This window comes from Vigna unguiculata, chromosome 9 (genome assembly GCF_004118075.2).
Source record: "Vigna unguiculata cultivar IT97K-499-35 chromosome 9, ASM411807v1, whole genome shotgun sequence".
In the NCBI taxonomy this organism is placed as follows: domain Eukaryota; kingdom Viridiplantae; phylum Streptophyta; class Magnoliopsida; order Fabales; family Fabaceae; genus Vigna; species Vigna unguiculata.
This window is the reverse complement of record NC_040287.1, coordinates 41608631-41632718: the sequence shown is the minus strand read 5'-3', so window position 1 is coordinate 41632718 and position 24088 is coordinate 41608631. Positions and strand designations below refer to the sequence as shown.

Genomic DNA, 24088 nt, shown 5'->3' with positions numbered 1-24088 from the left:
TATAAGTGACTATTTGATAAACAATTTTTTTAAGTAATATTTTAACATCTATAAATAAAAAATAATTTGAAAACTAATATAATAATATTTTTTATTATTTTTTATCGTTAATTTAAAGCATTAATATATATTATTATATTATTAAAATAGTTCGAAAACTAGTATTTTTTTTAAGAATTACCAAATTTTCTTCGGATAGTTTTAGAGTAATTACATTGTAAAAGAATAAATTTATACTTTTTAAGAATTAAAAGACCGTGAATGAGAACTGAGAGTTTGTAAACTACATCCAGGCAAGAATTTGAAAATCTTTATTGAGTCTAATTTTGATATATTTGTCGTGTAAAAAATTAAATTATAAATTAACTAAAAAATAAATTTACGTATAACATTTAAAGTATTTATTATAAAATTAATAGTTTTGTTACATGATTATTTAAAATTTAATTAAGTACGCGCTAATAATGTAAAATATTGTTATATTATCATCATTGAATGCAAAAATATGATTAATATGATTTTTTATATATTTTTTAAATTCAATATAAACTCGTATGCAATTGAATAATATCAGAATTTATGTTCATTATATACTATGATCACATCAATACATGACTAAGGGAGTATTCAATTTGGTATTTTTCGTTCTTGTTTTCACATTATACTAGCAGAGTATTAAATTCAAATATGGCTAGTAAAAAAATAGTTAAAAATTCTAGCTAAAGTCTTAACAATGTCGTTTAATAAATATTATTGGTAAGATTACCAAGTCAAAGCTGATGAAAATTAATTTTTATAGTCATCGTGCTGTAATAAAAAATATATAATAGTTTGGATAATAAGTTTTTCCTCTCCTAAAAACTTAGTAAAAATAAAAAAACCAGATAAAGTAAGACTGTCAATTTTGCCTAAAGAAATAAAAGTTAACATCCTGTATATATTTTATAAATAAAATAATATACGGTATAATTATTTATTTGGCTTGCATAAATTATTTAATTAGGTTAAATTATAAATAAATTTGGTTTATAAAAATAGAATAGAAATTAATAGTTAGAGAGAGAAAAAGTTAACAGTGAATTGCACTTTATTTAAAGAAAAAATAATCTTATATATTATTTTCACACCATGAATTGTTGCAATATTATATATTATTATTAAATGGTTGTATAAATTATGAAAGAAATGAAGCAATCATGCATGTTAAATATGCAGTGAAAACATTTTTGACACAGTGAAATGAAATCACATTGCGATTATTTGATATATTCCTTAATTAGTATTGATTGACAGCAAGGACATAAAAAATAATTGATATAGGTCTCTATGAATGGATAGATAGAGACAAATAGATGAAGGAGTGAGGTCATTTAGGTTTAAGAAAGCATAAAAAAGTCGAAGAAATTAAAACTATGCAGAATCGAGCACATGTATACTAGAGTTTTTTAAGAAATTAAAACTACGTCAATTTCTTTATCCTTAATATTCATCTATGTTTCATGGAAATAAAATATTCATCTATGTTTCATGGAAATAAATGTTGATCATAAAATCACACATGCATATAGCTTCCTTGTTATATAAAAAATATGTATAATTTGAAGGTTATTTATTTTCACATTTTTTTTTTCTGTAAAGATTTTTCATAATTCAACTATTGGTTTTCTTTTTTCATTTTAATTTATATTAAATATGATCATTAAAGTTATAACCATGGATTATGTGAAGTTTATTGATGTATAAGTGCAGGAAAAATTATAGCCATGGATTATGAGAATGAATCATTTGGTGGATGCATGGACAAAACAATGACTCATATGCACCCACCCGTGTAAGTGTAAGTATCGAGCATGCAAATTATATCTATGTTTTTATCTGTAAATGGCAAAGATGTCAAGTTAGATGAAGATATAGGATTAATTCTTATAAATAAAAATAAATAGTTTATTTTTATATAGAGAGGAAAATAGTTTAAATTAAAAGAAAATTAATTAAAAACATATTTAGATGAAAATGATGTTCTAAACACGAAAATATAAAAATAATTAAAGTTTGACAGAGAATTTTTCCGTACTTTAAAAAAAGCATGTTGAAAAAGTATAATTAAGTGACAATAATTATTTTTATAATAATTTTCGTATAAAATTTACCTATGGATAAGTTTTTAAATAAAACATGTTTATTTATTCTTTTCAAATTACACTTTTATCTTAGCAATGAAAATAATATTTAGATTAAATTATATATTTAACAAAAAATTATTTTGACCATTGTAACACAGACACGTATACCTTTCCAACTCTGGAACATTTGTTTATCGTTCGAATGAGGTTGGAGATTGAAGTCACATCTCACTATGCAGCATTGCGTGTAATTAGAATAGAAGTATCAGCTCAATGTTAAAGTGCATATTTTCTTTATAAGTATGATTGATTTCAAAAATAAATGGCACATGTGAAAATATTTTTATATGGCTTTTTCTTAAAAAAATATTTTAAGAAAAGAAAAAAAGTTGAAATACTTTTTTTTTTATATTTTTTCTTTCACCTATTAAGATATGTCTTATAAATATAAAACCATAATACAAATTTCAATACAGACAATATATTAATTTTATAATTTTACAATACAAATTTCAATACAGACGATATATTAATTTTATAATTTCAATAAAACATTATTTATTATATATTTAATTACTTTTTAATTTAACTTTTTTTTATGTTTATATGATTTCTAAATTTATTTTTCTTCTCTCTTATTATATATTCGGTGTTTTACACCTTATGAACCATTTTTCTTATTATCAAATTGATTGCGGTCAACTTTAGTTTGGGTTTACTCTTGGTGAACATTTTGTTTTGATAAATAATAGGTGATAATATTTTTTATAATTAAATTTTTTTAACAATATTTTTTTATAATTTGAGGTAATATTTTTTAGGTAGTGTTAAAATATAGAAAAAAAAACTTAAAATATATTTAATAAAAAATTGTTAAAATTTAATTGTTAGAAATTTATTTTTTATAAATAACAGAGTACTAAACATTATGAAATTGCATAAAACAAAGTTTGGATAAGATGTTTGATTAACACGCAGCAGCGACTAAGGAAGCTAGAATATATTAATTTCACAACACCACTTGCTCCATTGTTTTTTGTTAAAGGAAGAGGTTTAATTAATTAGAATAATGTATGTATATGTAGGTAGTCCATAATAATGAATATTAAATAAAGTGTACAACTACGTGCCCCCATGCAATCTAAGGCTTAGATTCTATGATTTTCTAATTTTGGGACCCTTGAGAGTTGGGAATAGCTAAGGTAGCTTCGTTTCAAATGGGAACATAATTCTGTGATTATGACCTTATCATTTTACATACAGCTAGCATAGCAGACACATTCATATGCTTCTGTTCAGTCTTCATGACTGTCACAAGTGCCTAATTACACTGCGCCAATAATAAGAAAGTGAAAATTATTATTTCACATATTTAAATACTATACATTAATAAAATTTTATAAAAAAACTTTATATCCATTTTTTTTTAATTTTATTTTTATAAATATAAAAATTAATTTTTGTAATGTTTAACATATAGTTGCAGTTGAAGTTGACAAGGATGATCCCAGTGGCAGTGTCTGCACCCACGTGAACCATCCTTCAATTACTGTCCCCACACAGATCCTCCGTATCCATAAATGGACCCTTTATAACCTCTTCTCATCAAATTTACACACTAATTACTCTTCTGCTTCAATCAAATTAATTCATACCTTATTTAATAATTCTTCATTTTGTAGCTCTGTAAAATTGGAGAAATTTTTTACTACAAGCGAATCTTGGGTAATCACAACCTTTACTTTCACCGTGTTTTTTTTTTCCTGCTTAAATTTGCTTGTATCTATCCTCAAAGACATTTCCTTGTTCAATCGAATATGGGACTACTCATTCAATGAAACCTGGGACAGGATAAATGCAATGTGTTATTTAATATGTGTGTGATGCTATTATTTTCATTTATTCTATCGGTCTTCTTATTTTTGTCATATTATCTCTCACTTTCCATTTTTCTTAATCGAATAAAATTTATTAAAACTAATTATACATAACACATCTTTTAAGAGAATTGAGTGTGAAAGATTTTTTTTTTCCTTAACACCCTGTAGTCATTTAAAAGAAAATATATTATTATTATAGTTCTTACAATATTGTAAGCTTGTTTTATATCCATTTTATATAGAAAATTTTATTTTAGTCTTTGTTATTTAAAAAAATATATATATATTTCAGTCGTCAATATTTATGTCACGTCTTAAAAAAACATTTAAATGTAAAATATGAATATGAATATAAATATAAATAAAAATATAAATAATAAAAACAAAGATAAAATATAATAAATAATCACATTGTGAGTTAGGAGTAAAAGTTATTTACTTTTTAAGTGATGTTCGGAAATGGTGGTATATATTACCTTATAGTATATCTAATGAAATCTTGTATAATAAAAACTCGCATAATATATCTTGTGTTTTCTCGTCTCAATTCTTCACTTTCCACCGCTATGTTGTATCTATCAATTAATTCCTTTCTTTAAAAAAAATATTTTTTAATAACTAAATTTTAACAATATTTTAATTTTTTTAAATAATTTATTATTATTTTATTCTTTTATATTTTAAAATTACTTAAAAAATATTGTCAAAATTTAATTATCAAAATATTTTTTTATTTTTTCAGATTACTGTCTACTCCTTCGTACTTGAACTGTGTTACTTTGTAAAGTGAGAAATACTTGGCTAGAGACCTAAAATCAGTGGTCCAAAAGATGTGCTGTTTCCACAATGAGAGGCACGTGTCGCCTCGCTCCTCTCACGTGAACATCCACGTGCCTCTACTCTCACCTTCACCCATTTTCTCGTGGTCCTCTCTCCTATAAATTCAGACCCTGTATCTCACATCCTAGACACACAGTAATCACCAATTCCTCACAATTCACAGCAAGAACCAAGTTTTTTCTATCTATTTTCAATTTCTTTCTTTCTTATGTTGTGTTGTGTTCTCATATACATACATGCATACAGAACATACCCCTCACAGGCTTGCACATAGAGATTTTTCTCTCTTTAAAAAAGAGAAAGAAAAATAATGAGGAGAAAGGTTTGGCAGGAATCGAAGAAAGTGAGAGAGAGCAAGAATCTTCATCTTTCTGCATGTTGCGTACAGAATCTTTAAAGCGAAATCCTGCTTACGTTAACCCACGACGCTGTTCCAAGATTTTGTTCTTTTCTCTGGAACTTCCCAACATTCTTCTTCCTCTCCCTCACCCACCATCACCACCAAAACCCCACAACCCAATAACTCATCATCATCATCGACATCGTACACTACACACATGACATGCATGTATCTTCATTAATTGCTCAGTGAAACCACACGTACTACCGAGCCTGTGGGGTACTTTTCTAAATTAATTATTATCTTGTTCAATTAATGGCCGTCAACAACACCAACAAGCTTCTTCTGTTAACATTCGCCATATGCCGTCTAATAGTAACGGTGGGATTAACGGTGGTCCCGGAGCAGCTCGATGTGGGACTGGAGGGTCGACTGAGCGTGGACACGTGGGAGCTGGAAGCGGCTTCGGTGGACTTCGGGAGGCTGAGCAGAGGGGAGCCTTCGGAGGTGGTGCACCCTGCGACGGCGCAGGACGTGGCGAGGGTGGTGAAGGCGGCGTTGGAGTCGGGGTTCGCAGTGTCGGCGAGGGGACACGGACATTCGATAAACGGGCAAGCACTGATAAGAGAGAAGAAAGGGGTGGTGATTGAAATGGGAAAGGGTGGTAGCGGTGTTAGAGTGTGTGAGAAAGGAATGTATGTGGACGTGTGGGGTGGAGAGTTGTGGATAGAGGTTTTGAGTGCAACATTGGGGTATGGGCTGGCTCCCATGTCTTGGACCGATTACTTGTATTTGTCTGTGGGTGGAACCCTATCCAACGCAGGGATTAGTGGACAAACCTTCAATCACGGTCCTCAGATCAGCAATGTTTATGAGCTCGATGTCGTCACAGGTAATTCTTTCACTGTTAAACCTATCATTTTGGACATGTTGAGATGGTTTTGTTTTGTTAATGTTGGCAAAGTTGGTGGTTTTACTATAAAAAAAACGGTGCGAATGTTGTAGTTGTTCCTCGGGGGGAAAAAGTTTTGAGTAATTAAACAGCGGTGTCCCACTGGTTTGTCACGGTGCTGGGTAGGAATGAGTGTGGTTTGTCTTTAGCGTGGTTGATTAATGGGAAGTGGTGTAACAGGAAAGGGTGAGCTGGTGACATGTTCAGAAGATCGTAACTCGGAGTTGTTCCATGCTGTTCTTGGCGGTCTTGGACAATTTGGAATCATCACAAGGGCTCGAATTGCTCTCGAACCAGCTCCTACCAGAGTATCTCTCTCTCTCTCTCTCTCTCTTACGTACTTTCTCTTTCTTTGTCTCCTTTTCTTGCACACTCTTTTCTCATCCTACTCACTCGTCACCTCTCACAGACTCATAATTTATTAATGCATACACTGCACATTGCACTCGTCATTTTTTTTTCTCTTAACTTTAGAAAAGCAACGTAAATAAAGTTGGTGTGTAAAAAACTGGTAAATGTTATTTCCTTTTTTCCATCCGAAGAAAAAGTCGGTTGAAGATGACAACCATGAGATGAGATGATAGGAGGAGCACACGATACGTCTTTTCTCCAAAATCTTTCTTCACATCAGCGACAAAACCTAAAAAGGGTCGTTTTCGAAGGGATGGTTTGGGTTCCTTATGATATAAAGCTAGTGTTGTTTGCCTGGATATTCTCTAATCTAGTTAATTAATTTCTGTTAACGAACTGATAACAGTATCCACAAAGGAATATTAACAAAATTCTATGGGTGAATGAATATGCAAGTAGACGTGATGTTAAAGTGTTTTTTGATGTAATTAAGATGTATAATATATGATGAAAATTGAACAGGTTCGGTGGATAAGGGTTTTGTATTCGAATTTTGGAAGGTTTTGTGAGGACCAGGAGTATCTGATTTCTCTGCATGGGAAAGCAGGGAGGGAGAGATTCGATTATGTGGAGGGTTTCGTGATAGTTGACGAAGGGCTGATAAATAATTGGAGATCTTCGTTTTTTTCACCAAGTAACGCTGTTAATATCACTTCCCTCAACGCTGATGGAGCTGTTTTGTACTGCTTGGAGATTACCAAAAACTACGACCAACAAAACGCAGATTCTGTTGACGAGGTACACACCCAAACCAACGTAGATTTTCTCTTCTTTCACACTCTCACTTAAAATAATATTATTCACTGCCACACACTTAGTGCGTTGTCACCATAAAACATTCATACATCATTAGATTTTATCTTATACTCTATTTATAACGTGTTATTTTTATTCATACATTATGTATCTCATCACTTTAATGTGGAAAGAGATTCCGGTAAAGAGTAAAGAAGAATATATCAAAAACTGTTTTTCTGATTGAACATCAGCAACAACAACAACAAAAAAAACATTGTTTTCCATAGCAGACAAACATGAAAGAACGAAAACAGCATTATGCTTTATATAACAGTTGTTTTACCGCATTAAACTGGAATGTTTAGTGAGACACTAGTTTGTCTTGTCTTCAAATCATTCTACTACTCTTGAAAGGAACTTCACGTTCTGAAACGTAGTGAGTTACAAATTTGAATGTTCTGAAATCCTCAATTACTGTCACTTTGAATGTCCATTATTTTTAAAAACTAAAATTATTTAGTAATTTCTTAATCACATGAAATCTTAAAATTTAATTATTTTAAAACAGGAGAAATCAATGTGTCAAAATCTCATTATTCACTTAATGTCTTACTTTTTTTGGTTCAGAAGTTCATGCTTTGATCAATAATTCAATATCTGTCAAGTTTTGGCTAAAAGCCAATTGATTAGCACCTCCATACAGCTAGCAATAATATATAACATGCATGTTTTCTCTTGTTATCTCACTTTCTGGTAGAGTTAGATGACAAAGATATTTTATTGAATTTGTTGGCTTATTTTCATAATTTGTTGAATTTAAAGCTTGTGTCGCTGTCCTCGTATATGATTATTCTCTGTACCAAACACAGACCAGTCTGTAGTCGTACAACAGAATGCAATAAACACACAGAAAAGAAAACCTGTGGAAGATCTTGTGCAATCTAGCATGTGGATTCAATCGCAACATTGAATGCAATCTTCACAATAGTTAATTTTACTGTTTAAAAGTGCCGGCATTCACCACAATAATCTCTTGCTTGTTTTTAACTTCTCTTGGTTCTTCTTAAAGTTACACACACACACACACTTGCTCAAAATAATGAGTCTCATTCCGACAAAAGCATGCGGCTACCTTAGCTACCACCTTTCTTTTTCATGTTTGGCTTATTTTAATTTCGAAAAATAATCTATCAATACCCAAAATGTTTTTTTAGCTATAAGACATAATTATATATTCTTTTTTTCATAAGCTATTATATAGAAAAATAGAGACTTTTAATTAATTTATTTATTTAGTTGTTGCGCTGAAGTAGGTGTGCTTTTAATATTTGGTTTTCCTGTTAACTTTTTTACATTCTCACTTTTTATTCCAAATATTTGATCAGTTACATTATTTTAAATAATTTTTTTTATTTGACATCAATCCACCAAAACATCATATTTTTCAGAGTTAAAAGGTATCTAAAACTCCCCCTGCCTAAAGAATAATAATTTTACAACATACAAATTTCTTCAAATTTGATGAAATGCTTACTTCATTTTTATGTTTGATGAAAAATTTGATGGGTTTGGAAAAAAGAAGAAGAAGCAAAATGACTAAACGAAACTGGTTTTGAAAATAGAACAAATAAACATAATTGAGTAAAATTAGATCCGCATGCATTATTATTACATTAGTTAGTTCCGTTGGGGTTTTGATTGTTCTGCATTTTGCAGTTGCAAATTGCAACGACAAGAAGGACATTTTCATAGATTTCTACGTTGTACGTTGTTATGATGAACAGGAAATACAGGGTCTGTTGAAAAAGTTACATTTTATATCAACATCGGTGTTCACATCAGACTTGCCTTACGTAGATTTTCTGGATCGTGTACATAAGGCAGAGTTGAAGCTTAGATCCAAGGGTTTATGGGATGTTCCTCATCCATGGCTCAATCTTTTCGTTCCTAAATCAAGGATAAGGGACTTCGACAAGGGTGTGTTCAAGGGCATTCTCGGAAATAAGACAAGTGGGCCTATCCTCATCTACCCTATGAACAAAAGCAAGTAAGTTTATAAAAGCATATTTCCACATGCATCCATTTACTGCACTGTATATAGTTTCACACTCATCATTTTAACGCATGTCTAGTCATATATATGAAGAATAAAACCACTGCATGCTTGCAGGCATGTGTAGATCTCCTCATATATAAACGACATCTCTGTTCCTGACAACCTCTTATCGGGTGTCAGTGTTAAGGTCTATATCTCATTCCTCTTTTTGATCCAACTTGATTAAGGTATATAGTGTAAACAGAAGGAAACAAAAACACACTATTAAATTCAATGGAGTAATGAAATAGAGGAAGAAGTTCTGTGAAGAATTGGATAAGGAAGAGAAAATCTGTGCAACAACATAATATATAACGAATATTCCCTATAAGTGTGGAACTTAATAATGATAATGCGTCCATGATTGATTGATTGACAGTAGTACTGTTGTCGGAATTAATGGATTAGGGATATAAAAAAAGAACTGTATGTTATCTTTCCCTAATGATCCGTTTGTTTCCAGTTTCATTATCATGTGCAATAATCCAATGTTTGTAGAAAATATCAATAGAAAAGTTTTGATAAGTTGTAAGGTAGTGCAGAACTGCTGCACCCGACCATGTGAAAAAAATATCAGGCAAGCCTAAAAACGAAAGAATGTTTACTCCAATAATTTAAGTGGAAATGTGTGAAAAGAACAAGAAACACAGCTATAGCTATGTGGATGTAGTAGAAAGGCACAGAGACACACGAGGGTTGTAATGTAGCCAACACGGGAGATGAAAATCTTGATCAAAGCCAGCTAGGAAGTGACACGTTTATTTTCTTTCCCTTTGTGAAGACCATAAGAATACAAAATGGATGGCCATGATCATCCAACTGGGGAGATTCTGGTGTCAGAAGATCTTCCATAGGGGCCACTCCTCCAATGGTAGGGATTTACACTAACCTAGTTCCATAGACACCGTTGAGGTCGATTATTTTCAGTTTAGAAAGTGTCAAAATTAAGTATGATGTGTTGATGAAGGAAAAGATAGGTGTTGTTTAGTGTGTGTGTGTGTGTGTATAGGTAAAAAAGAAAGAAAGCAGCACAAAGGGCATAAAGAATATGACAAGGTAGCAATGTGTCTGACAAGTCAAAGGATTGTTAACAACGTAGTAGTAAGTAAATCACAACAAGTGTGTAGTGTGTGTAGAATGATTGCATGGATGAAAAGAAAGATCCAAAAGATGATTTTGGTGATGGTGATGGTGATGTGTAGGTGGGACCCTAGGAGCTCGGTGGTGACACCAGAAGAGGATGTGTTTTACCTGGTGGCATTTCTGAGATCAGCATTGGATACTGAGACACTGGAGTACCTGACTAATCAGAACCGTCAGATTCTGAGATTCTGCCATGGTTCGGAGATCAAGGTGAAACAGTACCTGCCCCATTACACTACGCAGCAGGAGTGGATGGACCACTTTGGCGATAAGTGGACCCAATTCAATGCCAGGAAGATGCAATTCGATCCTCGCAGAATCTTAGCCACAGGCCAGCAAATTTTTCAATTTCATCCAACCTCGGTCCTCACCAAGGAGGATGATATGTAATGTAATTTTTACCTGGTTAGCTAGAAACATGCAAAACATTTTCTCTTTAACAGATAAATAAGGAAATCCAGTGATGGGTTCAAGTTTATCAGTAGTTATGCAGTGCAGAACTTAGTATTATTGTTATTAGGATCTTAGAAAGAAAATGGAAAGAGAAGGATGAAGAGTTGTTATGCGAGGAAGGGTAATAAATTGGAGTTAGGGTTTTGTTATATAGAGTGTGAGAGAAAGAGGCATAATGAGGTAGGTAATTAAGTGGGGTAATTTGGCCCAATGTATTTATTTATGATGTAAGTTGGAAAGGGATGAAAAGGGCAATGTGCATGTGCACATGATATGTCGCTGTGCAGTGCCCGTGATCCCGACCGCCCGTCTGCTTTGGCTGTCTCGTCCATGATCACGCAGCTGTTCCACTTCCACTCCTTTCTCAATCTTTTTCCATTTTCACTCTTTCACATTTTTCAATATATATATAATCCTTCATATCTGTGAATAATGCCAATAGGTTAAGAGTTTAATGCACATGTCTTGTGAGCTTAACTTTTTTTTTACTGTTGATCAATTAGAAGTAATAATTTCATTGGTAACATGGGTGTAACAGAATCCGGTGTAGCATGCACCTGTTTGACATGAGATGCTATCTATATATCAGTTAATGAATTATGTATTCTAAGATGCGAACACTTTTTAGTTTCTTAAGGTTAAGTAAGATGTATCGAAATGGAGCATTGGCAAGATGAATTTGACCTGTACTAGGTAATGTTGCTGCAAAAGCAGTCTTTATGCATGTTTAATGACCTTTGAGTTTAATTGTACAAACCAGTTGCTAAATTACTACATTCTCTTTTAAATAGTGTAATAAGGAGGCAACTCTTTTTGTCCATCTACACATAAGTTTCGATGTTTTTATTTTTTTTTATTTTTATATTTACCATTAAAACTCGGGAATTAAGCAAGACATTCAATTAGTAAAAACTAAGATAACAGATTAGATATAAGAACTAAGATATAATTTGTTTAACTATAAGGATCAAATAAATAATTAAACCTATAAATAATATTTAATTGACTTTTAGCCCTGGTTATATATACACCCGCAATTAGTTAGGGTTGTGATTTCTCAAAAACATATACTACCAAACCACGCGATTTCACCACTGAGATACTCATTGCGGGAAAACAAGCTTGAAGTCAGACTAATTATTCTCTTTAATTCCGCATGTCCTCTAGAAACTTGGTTTGGCATTATGTTAAAATGAACTAACAGAATGGGACTGCAGAATTAATGACATACCAGTACGAAGAAACCTGGATGCTATTGGTTTTGTTGTGTTGAATGTGGACCGAGAGGAGGGTAACTACTTAAATATTCTTCATTGGCGACACTGCATAAGTATATACCTAATTTTGTTATAAAATAAAATCCACAACGCATGATATATTTTAAATAAATTATGTCTCAATCTGTACATCTTACAATGTCATATATTTTACTACTTCAGCTAAAGCCTAAAGGAAAGGGCTGAAATGAATGAATCCTGATAAAATTGGCGCCAGATGCTAAAGCAATATGGAATTCAGCTTTGCCATTCATTTGCCTCGCCATCACGACTCGACCCAACAGCTATCTTGCCCAGAGTAAACATTTAAAAACATTTTTGTTGTGTCATGAAGATCGGAACCTTGGTAGACAAGAATACACTGTGGAGAATTGGCATACCAGCCCAACCATTCTTAATATGATCGCTAATAGAGCTAAAACAGCAGGGATGGATCATTTCATTCCACTCTAGGAGGAAACCCATCACCATCCCGGTTGAAAGTTTGAAAAGAGAATCTTTCGCTGTTAACAATAAACAATTTTACGCTTTAATAGAATAATAACTCGACTAAAATACGGTAATCAGTGAAACAGAAGCAAATAAATATCAAACTTACCTGCAGAAATAGTCCACGCTAATTTGAATCATCTTCCACTTCGAGTTGCTTCCCAAACTTCCTTAATGCCAGTGAATATATAGTTTTCCTACTCACTGATGTTTTCTGGGTGACCAACTTGACAGCCTATTACAGACCCAACAGTTGAACTTAACCAAAAAGTGTGTTGGAATACACATCAAACAAATGCTGAAATTAACTGTGAATACTCAAAAGTTAATTGCCCCGTAAATTAGATAGTTTTACGCTAGTTTCAGGATGATTAAATTCAATTCTAAGGGAGTGAAACAGAGGGAAAGAGATATACGAGGGAATTGTGAAACGCTTTAAGAATGACGACGAAGTTTTCTTATCAGAGCTGAGCAGGATCTTTTTCACAAAAATGACGGGACGACACTAACTAAAAGAAAGAGAAAAAGGCAACCACCATCTTCAGTTTACAATGATGTCATAATATGGATAATTTTTACTCATTCCCCATTTCTTTTAACTCTAAAGCTAGAGAAAATTGATTATCACTTTTGTACACAGCCACCCAGGACCAGCGTTCAAATCCACAAACCATTTTCGTTATCTCGACTTATAAACAACATATAACCATATATCAAGCTTCTGTTTAAACAAAAATTGAACACGCGCAAATGTAAGGAGGTTACTACCGTAGAAAGACTCTCGCCACTTGAAATCAGTTCTCTAAGTTCACTCTCGAGCTCAATGTCTGATGGAGGTTCTACTTTAGAATTTGCTTGCCCCTGAATCAATATAGTAAGTTCTCCCTTCACTTGACGAATAGAAAATACTTCCTTGGCCTCACCGAGTGTACCACGCCAAAACTACATAAGTAATATCTACTGCATCAGTTAAAAAATATCATGAGAGCAGGAATACTGCATATTGATTAAGCTAACTACTAACAAAATTCTATTAAACAAAGGCATACTGCTGGGTTGCTATAAGTGTCAAAAGAATCCATTTATTTGCATCACTACATATTAAGTGAAATATAGTTGCAGAATCAACAACTTCAAAATAACCATAACGGAAATATTATGATAGTTAATTGAAAAGAATGAATTCCATATAGTAAATCTCACACTTATTCTCTCTTCCTCTTCACAAGTACCCCGGTCAACTTCTGCAGAGACACTGACAATTTTTTTCATTCCTCTCACAGTTCCACCTCATCGTTTTCTAGATTTCCGCTCTTTCTCACAATGCTTCTTTCTTTTCTACAATAGATTTTTCTGAACAGATTTCTACTAGGTTCCTCAGTTTTCTTCTATCAATTGCTTGCATTTCTCCCATACTTCTCCTAGCTCTTTCTTTTCTAATTTGTGCTCTTCCTCTGGACAAGGCTCCTTTTTTTTTCAGAACAATTTTCTCTGCCAAGGTTCCTCATTTCTCTTTGATCAATAGCTCCCACAACCAAGATTTTTCCTCTCTAATATATTTTCCGATTTTTATTTCATGGAATTTGAAGTTATGAACTGATGAGGCAAGGTTGGCTCTCCAGGACTTTGGATCCACTAGAGTTATTGCCATTAACTTAGTGGTTTAAAGAAATATGTCAGATGGTTCATTAGCCAATACTAATTCACTCAAACTATCCAATCCAATCCATTCATTTTTATTTTCTATAATTTGATAGCTTGGTTGGATCCGTTTATGGATGAACTGAAGGAATAACTGATAAATAGATTCAATGACCATCCCCATGGAACACTGACTACACAGATTTAAATGCTAAACTCACCTCTTCATGTAACTTAGTCATTTCCCGAGCAATAACACATTTCCTGCAATATCATTCAATTGAAGAGTCAACCAATCTGATCTGACACAATATTCCCTAAGCCACACCTCTGAGATCCTACATTGCCCAGAGGAAGGTTTTGCCGAAAAAGTAATTACCTCCCAGATAAAAAAAGCAAAACGAAACAAAACTTATATAAACTATTACTTGTGCAACTTCCTTCTGTTTATTGAAAACTTTTAATGCATAAGACGTCAAAAATCACTCTAAAGTTGAATGATAAAATAAACAAATAGATCACAGTTCAGAATATCAATTATTAATAAATTGAAAAAATGGCAAACAAATGATTATCCAACTGGGAAATTGGAGAGGAGAGCAAAAGGTATATAAACTAGAAGAAAAGACTGACAAGTGTACACTTTTAAGCTGACTCTCAGTACCTTGCATCACCAAAAACTGAAGAACTCTCATCAAGAAACTGAGAAAGCTTGTGAGGAGGAACGTAATATATTTGTGTAGTAGTTTGATCAGCTGAAACCATAAGCCTTTTTTTTCTAGAACCAGAATGTTTAGGAAGAAAACCAACTGCAAATTAAACATAACAAAAGCCATTTTATGTCCCAAAATACCATGAATGATAAAATTCAATTAATTCAGCACATTACCGAATGTAAATTCATCAGTAGGTAAGCCCGAGGCAGAAAGAGCCGACACCAAAGCACAGGGACCAGGGATTGGCACAACCAGGATATTCTCACTAACACACAATTTTGCCTGCATTTTTTTATTAAAGAAATCCTCTACATAACCAAACAGCCACTTAAGAGACATGTTGGAATATTCACAACTAAGGTTCTAAGAAAAGGTCCTCAACTACAATTGCCATGGCAAATTTATTGTTGTCAACAAGGTTAAAAATTGAGGTCGGGACAGTAATTGTAGCCGCACTTGTCTGCAATTTTCCACATTATGAAGAAATTTGAGGAAACTGCGTTCGCCACGGCAAAAAATGTAAAACCCCGTCGACAACAAAAAATTTGCATGCAAAAACACACTTACCAACTCCATACCCGGATCACTGATGCCTGGCATTCCAGCATCACTTATAAGAGCCACAACATCACCCTGCTTCAACCTCCTCAGCACAACCTGTTCCCTTTGTAATTCGTTGTATTTGTGATAACTCATCTGAAGAACTACCAAAGCGCATCAGAACACGCAAATTGGAAAGTAATCAGACGTTGCTATTGGTCGATACTTACGAGAGGCGTTTTGATGTTATAGTGATGAAGCAACTTCCCCGAGTGCCTCGTGTCCTCCGAGAGTATAACATCAGCTGAGTTCAGCACGCGAAGAGCCCTGCGCGTGAACGTCAAACAAATGCAGAATTAAAATTAAACGCCAAACTGAAACGAGGAAAATGAAGAGTTAGATGTTCTGTACCTCAGAGTGATATCTTCGAGATTTCCGATCGGTGTTCCGACGAGGTAAAGACCAGGTTTCAGAGATTGCGAGTGACGAGTATCCGTTTCTTGACCCTGCGAGTGGAAACTCAAATTCGGCGAGTGATGCAAGATATTATATTGAAAAAAACCCTAGGCATGGCGTGAAAACGAAATTACCGGTTGTGGGGGAAGGTTGATGCCGGAGCTATAGCAGAAGGAGTAGGGAGAAGAGTTAAGGTGCTTTCGAACGGGAATGCGAAGTCCATTTGAACCACCGGAACGACAGGGAAATGGTGCGGCGATCGAAATCGCCGACCAAGGTAATCGTCGAATCAACATTTTCCCGCTTCGGAAAATTGGGAACGCTATCGTTGCAAAACGCAGATGACATGGTTTTCAATTAGGCCCAATGGATTCTACAACAAGCCCAACCACGATGCTTTGACTTTGACCTAAAACTTGGAACAAGACAAGCCTTAGAAGAGGTTGAGAATCAATGGGAATATATAACAAAAAAAACCGGCACCTTGTTAAAAATGTTATATAATAGCTAAATATGTTTTTAATATACTTTTTTTTAATTAAAAGTTTAAATTATAAAAAAACTAAAGACAATTGATATATCAAATTATAACAAAAAAATCAAATTGGACTAACAATAAAAGATGAAGGAGCTCACTGGTAAGGCAGAAAGAAGATGTTATGATTCGGACAAAATTTTGTTGAGAATATTAAATGTATCTTCACCGATTTATATGGAAGTATAAAATATTGAGTATAATTTATTTTAATTGAATTGTATCGAATTTGCATAAGATGAATCGCTTTAAAAATTAAACTGGTTTATCATTAATATGACTTATAACATGATGGAATTTCCTAGTTGTCAAATAAAATCATTTTATAATAAATTTTGGTAAGAGTTTGATGCAGTTTAATTGAATGTATCAGCCCCAGAAATTTTACTTGTTTTTAAGACTGTCCTGTTTGTAGATTTTGCATTATAAATCATTTAATATCTTTAAAGTCTTTAATTCATCTTAATTTTTTCTATATATGCATAACTTAATCTAATAAATCTAAAGTCTTTAATCATTACATTCTAAACGTTTTTATTCAAACAATTTTCTATTTTTCATTTCACTATTTATTTGGCTCTAATAGATATACAAACTTCTTTGATCTATGTACTTAAAAAACATGAATTTTTAAGAGATGAAAATATATTAAAAATGATATGCGCAGAAACAACAAAGCATAAGAATTTATATGTAAACATTACAAGAAAAAATTTCCAAATATAGAAGTAAAATTATTTTTGTTCCGTAAACGTAATTTATTCAATGATTTTTTTCTAACTACAATTTATAGAACTAAAATAAGATTACTAGATTAGACTTTTATTTTACTTCTATCATTCTTAGTTTATAAGACTGGAGTATTTTGATTCTAAATCTAAATTGGTCTGGGCTTGTTGCGAGATATATAAGCCCATTCTGAAGGGGTTTGAGTTTAGCCCGTTCATTTCTTCGCCCCCATCACGGCGAGAAGATTAAGACAGTGTATCAGCTCAGTTTAACTGTGATCTGGAAGTAGAAGAGAGAAGTCCTCGTGATTCCTAAACCAGGTTGCGACCAAGTTTGCAATCGTACCTTGAATCAATCGACACCGAACGCAAACCCTAGAATCAGAAATACAATGGGAATTTAAAGATTGCAGAAGTTGGGAAGAACAATGGCGAAGCATCACGTGGCAATGGCGAAGAAGCGCTGGCCGATAATTTTGGCAGCATTTTTGTCCGTCTCGACGGTGACAGTGCTCTTAATGAGAGCCACCAACTCCGATTCCTGCAACATCAGTCGTTTTACTGTAGCACAGGATAATCTGGTTCGCTCATCCGTCCAAGTCGGAAATGCAGCTTCGAGTCCTCTAAATTTCATGAAGTCGAAGCTAGTTCTCATGGTATCACATGAGCTATCTCTTTCAGGTTCTTTGTCACGTGCAAAACCGAGTCTTGTTTTTCTATTTCTTTTTTTAATTTTTCGTTCCGTGAGATGAAAAAAATAGACTCGATTCACTTACAGGCGGGCCTTTGTTGATGATGGAGTTGGCGTTTCTGTTGAGAGGCGTTGGTTCTGATGTTGTTTGGATCACCAATCGGAAACCGGCGGAACCTGATGAGGTCATTTACAGTTTGGAAAGTAAATTGTTGGACAGAGGAGTGCAGGTGATTTACTTTCCCTTTTAGTGTTGTTATTTTGGTGACAATGGTGTATGTATCAGTAGGTGTGACCTCATGTCATGGAGCTGAAGGTAGAAAAGGGTAGTGTCATAGAAAATCATTTTGTGATTCATTGAATTAGATTGTTGTACAAATCAATACAACATGCATTTATATGATGGGGGAGATGAGTATCATGCAAACTAATATGCAACACCAAATAAATGGGATGGACTTCATAACTACCCTAAAAGCATACACGTACAACAGATTCAGGGATTCACTTATAACCTACTCTCAGACCTAACTAAACTATGTGTATTATATGATTCAAAAACATGTGTGTACTATACAATCACGTAGCTCCAGCGTAAATCATGGGGAGCCAGAATGAGTGCGCAATATGTAATTCAGTTACTGGTTGTATTATATGCCATTCTCCCCTTGGTCTGTTCAAGTTAAACTTTAATTGATAATATTCTCCTAATTTTCTATTTACATTTAAGTCGTAGCAATTTAAAAAACTGTAATTGAAAGTCCTTTGAGGTGAGTGTGTGTGTGTTCAAATATCTTTACACAATTTCAATTTAGCATTTATTTCTTAAAAAATTTGATAGAGAGGACTTTTTCTGCACCCGTTTCTTCTATTTCTTGAATTGATTTTTTTATTAGTTCGAACATCTAAGAAATGTCTAGACCAGCATTTTGTATCCATGTGTCATTGGACTTATAAGTGCATCCTCTATTTACATTTTTGACTCCTCTTAGGTCTTCTCTGCCAAAGGTGAAAAGGCTATAGATACAGCTCTTAAAGCAGACATAGTCATTCTAAACACCGCTGTAGCTGGGAAGTGGCTGGATGCCGTTCTCAAGGAAAAAGTTTCACGTGTGCTTCCAAAGGTTTTATGGTGGATTCATGAAATGCGAGGGCATTATTTCAACGTGGAATATGTTAAGCACGTCCCTTTTGTTGCAGGTGCCATGATTGATTCACATACAACTGCAGAATACTGGAAGAATAGGACTAAGGAGCGTTTAAAGTATGCTTCTGACATCATTTGATAGCTTTTTACTGCTACCTGCTCTGTTTTGCTGCTATAATTTGAGTTAAGTTTCTAACTCTACGCTTTGATCCAACTTTATAGGATGGAAATGCCTGAAACCTTTGTTGTACATCTTGGAAATAGCAAGGAGCTTATGGAAGTTGCAGAAGATAGTGTAGCAAAGAGGGTTCTGCGTGAGCATGTTCGGGAATCTCTTGGAGTGAGAAATGATGATCTACTTTTTGCCATCATAAATAGTATGATTTCTCTCCTTAATGATCATTTTCAGTATTCATTTGATATTCATTTTAGTTCATTGGACTAGTTTTGTTAGCAAGGTATATTACCCAATTAACATCTTGTTTATAGTAATTTGTAGTTTGTCTTTTCTTTTTGTTGTATGCACTAATTTAATCCTACCTATTCATTACACGCACACACAAACAAGTACACACACAAACGCATATACACACACACACACACACACTTGTATTCATGTTGACAATCTTTTTACCAGACTACAATCTGAGCCCTAGGGTGATATTATTGCAGGTGTTTCTCGTGGTAAAGGGCAGGATCTGTTTCTTCAAGCCTTTTATGAAAGTTTGCAACTTATCCAGGAGAAGAAACTCCAGTTGCCATCTTTGCATGCTGTAGTAGTGGGGAGTGATTTTAGTGCTCAGACAAAGTTTGAAATGCAACTGCGCAAATTTGTTATTGAGAAAAAGATTCAGGACCGTGTTCACTTTGTGAACAAAACCTTGGCTGTGGCTCCTTACCTGGCTTCTATTGATGTTCTTGTTCAGAATTCTCAGGTATCCACTGATATATACTCTATTGAATTGATTATGAAACGAATATATATTGCATTCTGTTGTTTTGAAAAATGAAAATAGCAATATAACGGCAAAAGGGTAATAAAGATATAGATTAATAGTAAAAATCTTTAATTTGTAATCTTTCCACTCAGCAAAATTCTTATTCATTCATTGATTTATTTTTTACTGCCATAACATATTAAGTCAGAGTTCAGTAAGGGACTTAAAGATTTTATTTCTAGTGTTTATGTTCTGTATTTTGGTTTTTGGGATTCATTAATTAATGTGCTTCTCTTCATATTAGGGACGGGGAGAATGTTTTGGAAGGATAACCATTGAAGCAATGGCATTTCGCCTGCCTGTACTGGTATTTCTTTTAGTACATACCATAGTGGCCTTGTCAATATGACCTTTCCAGTTATAATATGTATAATTGCCTCTTGTTCTGTACTCTTCATCCAGTTTTATATGATACTTTACTTTGTTAGTTTGTTTATTCCCTTGTCTGAAATCTCTTTTATATTCTTAGAAATTAAACCTAACTTGATCGCACAAAATTAGTTTATAAGATAAGGTATGCACCCATTTATATACTATAATTTGTTATACCTGTAGTCAATAAGGGATCTATAACACACCACACACGCACTCTTGTCTGGATAGATTCTGATGTCATCTTATAAGATGAAATTTAAGTTTAACTTAATAAAAACAAGGTTTGCACCTACTTATATAATTTGACCACTTCAACAAATGTAAGAGAAAAGCGTTTTAAGATATCTTAACTAGCTTACAACAAAAGCTTAGGGAAAGAGAAAAAAGAAACCCTAGGATGCTAAGTTACTGATAGATACAACACAAAACAGCTTTCTGCTCAATTCTAACATTAGAAAAAATATGGGGATAACTTATGGTAACAAAAGTTTCATACTTTGCACTGTTCAACTGAATTTGTCAACCTTTGTCACTTCTTTACTTCCAATTTGTGAAATCTTCTACATCCACCGTATTGTTATCGAAATTGTTTTCAAGGTAAGCTTCTGTGATCATTGAAATAGGGGAGAATTATATTTTAGTTTATGACTTTATACAAGTAATTTTTATCAAGAAAGTGATATTTACTCAAATAGGAAGCTAGTAATCAAGTTTGCTTGTATTTTCGATCAGAGAGGATATACTTTTGCCTTCCAACTATTTCAACTTGCTTACTGCTGTTTGGGAATCTACACAGTTGCAAACTTGTGTGTGCTTGTATATTTGTTGTTCTCTTTTATTTTTGCAAACGTGTATGTGCTTGGCTATTATTTATTGTTGCTGTTGCAAACGTGTATGTGCTTGTCTATTGTTATTATCTTTCTTTTGGTAACTTGTTTGTTCATTAAAAACTTTTCCAGGGAACTGCAGCTGGAGGCACGATGGAGATTGTGGTGAATGGGACAACCGGTTTGCTGCATTCTATTGGAAAAGAAGGCGTGACACCTCTGGCAAAGAACATTGTGAAATTGGCAACTCATGTTGAGAAGAGACTGACCATGGGAAAGAAAGGATATGAGAGGGTGAAAGAGAGGTTTATGGAGCACCATATGTCACAGAGAATTGCATTGGTTCTGAAAGAAGTTTTACGGAAGTCTAGGCAATAGACTTTAATTAACCCACGTTAGGTACTTATCTGTTAAATTGTATATTGATTCCACATGAAAACGAGATTGGTTCGGTTCTGTGAGAATGAATTGTATATCCAAATGTTCTTTAATACCATACGAATGCGAGGAAGTCTCTTGCACTCTTTTGGACACGCCCTCGTTCGTTGTTAGTACAAATCAATGTAAAATGGGCTGAATGAAGTGGCTATTACTCTTTATTTAGGGAGTTTAACATAAATTTAAACTAATCATAATTGTCTTTTATCTAACCAAAAATTAGAGTTTGTTGGAAATAGTGCACATACTTATTTTTCTTACCCACAGCATCCAAGCAAATACTTGGCTAAAATTCAATTAGGTTTAGGTTGGTACATATCTTTTTTTCGATGGTGCCGACTTGTTTTATGGTCGGATCAGGTTATGATAATGAACTCGTAGCCTGTAGAAATACATATTTATGACACCATCATAGTAAAATGAAAGATGTAAAATTGAAAATAATTAGAAAAATCTTAATGACGATAAAAAGTAATATCAAGTTAAAGATAATATATTAAAAGTGTTTATATTATTGTAAATTTTTAAAATGTTTTTTATAAATAACGTTTGAAGTCACATTCCATACCTATTTGCTGACAAAAAAGCATTCGAAATGCATATTATATCTATGCATGTGGAAAGAAAATAAAGGAAAACACAAGTATAATTAAAACTGTTGAAACTTGATTTCAAAATGAGTTTAGATTTTCTTATTAAATTTTTAAAAATTATGGCACGATTCATAAGAGATGTCAAAATGGGTTTCAATCTGGTTCATCATGGGTTTGTACTGGGTTGAGTTGAGAATTTTTTTTTTTAAAAGTGGGTTGAACTGAATCCGACTCACTTAACCTGTGGGTTCTAGACGGGTTGAAGGTGAGTTGACCTACTTAACTCACGAAGATTCTTTTACAATTTTTTTTACATATTTTTGTTATAATATTTTACTACTTCTAATTATATATGTTCACAATTACATATTTTTAAATCTCATAATGTTGTTCAATAGTATTTGAATAATTTGAATGTTGAATTATTTTGTTTGTCAAATTAGATACGTTGATACTTTTATTTTTAACTATTATTCTTATAATAATATTTGGAAAATTAGATGAATACTTGAATTTCACTATTATAACAAATAAATTAGGTCAATTCACTCTCATTTTAATAATGCAATAAATATATAAAATAAATTACAAAAATAAAATTTGTAAGTGAATCAACCTGTGATGGGTCGGACCGAAATACAAAATTTCTGGTTCACCAAAGAGTGAGTCAGGTTGAGTTGGTATTTTTTTAGATCAATCCATAGTGAGTGTGATCGTGTAGACCGAATTGAATCACTTTGACATCTCTCATGACATAAGAATAAAAAAAAAAAAAATCGAGAACGGATGTTTTGTTAGTGGGATGGATATATGAGTCGATTGAGTTTGTTTGAGGTCTGGTTCGTAAAACTTTTTAAAGCTTAATACATTTCACTCATTAAATAAATGGTCTTGCTTTACAATTCAGTATCAGGCACTCAAAGCTTGTAGATAATTGGACTGATTCAAATATTCGTCCAGGCTTTTGAAAAAAAAAAACATTTTATTATAGAATTATGTCACTTTTTCTTTCATTTTTGTCAAAATATTTTTTTTTTATGTGCGTGCTCATGTTTGTATTAGAAATTTTTTTTTGGAAGGTGTGTACTGCTAAAACATGAAAACTATGTTAAACTTATGTAAGCAAAAGATTTTTCAAAAATTACCGTCTTTTGTGATTATCAAACTCGAGGGATAACACTATCAACTGTTTCCAATTTTAATTTGTAGAAATAGGATCAAAAGTTGAATTGAACTTATGATTATAATGTTACTGAACGAATAAATAAATTTAAAATTTTGTATCCCTGATAGGATTGGTTGATGAATGACAAATATTAGTTATCAAAAAGAAGAAACAGCGCTACATGTATAAATTTTTGGCCTAATATATTATTAAAATATTTTTTTCTCCAACTAGACTATTTGGCTCAAAATTTATAAATTGAAATAATAATAATTATAGCAAAAACTCCCGATTACTGATATACAATCTACAAAATTGTAATATTATATCTAATAGTATTTTATAAATAGATCACACTAATCAAATTGTCCAAATTATCCTTTATAATTCTTTTATGATAAACTAGCATAAATACAGACACTGTCACGTCTGTGTGTATATATTTTTTAAATGTGCATGATATTATATTAATAAGTGATAATATTGTAATATTATTA

At 32.8% G+C, this 24088-nt stretch overlaps 3 protein-coding genes across 4 annotated transcripts; 2 read left to right on the top strand and 1 right to left on the bottom strand.

The window, feature by feature from the left end:
* The first annotated feature begins 4963 nt into the window (after positions 1 to 4963).
* On the top strand, positions 4964 to 11569 carry LOC114164020 (cytokinin dehydrogenase 5). Of its 2 annotated transcripts, none has more exons than XM_028048477.1 (5): positions 4964 to 6075; positions 6316 to 6443; positions 7009 to 7284; positions 9069 to 9331; positions 9455 to 10573. In XM_028048477.1, exons 1-5 carry the CDS (start codon positions 5499 to 5501, stop codon positions 9462 to 9464), a joined length of 1254 nt encoding a protein of 417 aa, XP_027904278.1. In that variant the 5' UTR covers positions 4964 to 5498; the 3' UTR covers positions 9465 to 10573. The 2 variants fall into 2 exon arrangements, with proteins under 2 accessions (XP_027904278.1, XP_027904277.1); XM_028048476.1 differs by lacking the exon at positions 9455 to 10573 and adding an exon at positions 10582 to 11569 and having other exon boundaries at positions 4965 to 6075.
* A 748-nt stretch (positions 11570 to 12317) lies between these two features.
* Positions 12318 to 16518, bottom strand: LOC114164429 (ribosomal RNA small subunit methyltransferase I). Its single transcript, XM_028049099.1, has 10 exons — positions 16229 to 16518; positions 16050 to 16144; positions 15869 to 15965; positions 15666 to 15794; positions 15272 to 15380; positions 15047 to 15191; positions 14604 to 14646; positions 13510 to 13683; positions 12851 to 12976; positions 12318 to 12755 (listed from the first exon to the last, which is right to left on the bottom strand). Exons 1-9 carry the CDS (start codon positions 16388 to 16390, stop codon positions 12869 to 12871), a joined length of 1062 nt encoding a protein of 353 aa, XP_027904900.1. The 5' UTR covers positions 16391 to 16518; the 3' UTR covers positions 12318 to 12755; positions 12851 to 12868.
* Positions 16519 to 17542: 1024 nt separating this feature from the next.
* LOC114164382 lies at positions 17543 to 22024 on the top strand. The gene is made up of 7 exons (XM_028049034.1): positions 17543 to 18038; positions 18136 to 18278; positions 19041 to 19312; positions 19418 to 19572; positions 19868 to 20130; positions 20438 to 20500; positions 21528 to 22024. The coding sequence occupies exons 1-7, from the start codon at positions 17786 to 17788 to the stop codon at positions 21771 to 21773; spliced, it is 1395 nt and encodes a 464-aa protein (XP_027904835.1). The 5' UTR covers positions 17543 to 17785; the 3' UTR covers positions 21774 to 22024.
* Positions 22025 to 24088: the final 2064 nt, after the last annotated feature.

Excerpts from the sequence above, each read along its gene's own strand:
- LOC114164382 (XM_028049034.1), top strand. The coding sequence starts at position 17,786 with ATGGCGAAGCATCACGTGGCAATGGCGAAGAAGCGCTGGCCGATAATT. Across the intron at positions 18,279-19,040 it reads TGTTGGACAGAGGAGTGCAG|GTCTTCTCTGCCAAAGGTGA; the intron begins GTGATTTACTTT and ends GACTCCTCTTAG. Across the intron at positions 19,313-19,417 it reads AGGACTAAGGAGCGTTTAAA|GATGGAAATGCCTGAAACCT; the intron begins GTATGCTTCTGA and ends CCAACTTTATAG.
- LOC114164429 (XM_028049099.1), bottom strand. The coding sequence starts at position 16,390 with ATGTTGATTCGACGATTACCTTGGTCGGCGATTTCGATCGCCGCACCA. Across the intron at positions 15,966-16,049 it reads CTCGAAGATATCACTCTGAG|GGCTCTTCGCGTGCTGAACT; the intron begins GTACAGAACATC and ends GTTCACGCGCAG. Across the intron at positions 15,795-15,868 it reads ATAACATCAAAACGCCTCTC|ATGAGTTATCACAAATACAA; the intron begins GTAAGTATCGAC and ends GTAGTTCTTCAG.
- LOC114164020 (XM_028048476.1), top strand. The coding sequence starts at position 5,499 with ATGGCCGTCAACAACACCAACAAGCTTCTTCTGTTAACATTCGCCATA. Across the intron at positions 6,076-6,315 it reads TGAGCTCGATGTCGTCACAG|GAAAGGGTGAGCTGGTGACA; the intron begins GTAATTCTTTCA and ends GTGGTGTAACAG. Across the intron at positions 6,444-7,008 it reads TCGAACCAGCTCCTACCAGA|GTTCGGTGGATAAGGGTTTT; the intron begins GTATCTCTCTCT and ends AAAATTGAACAG.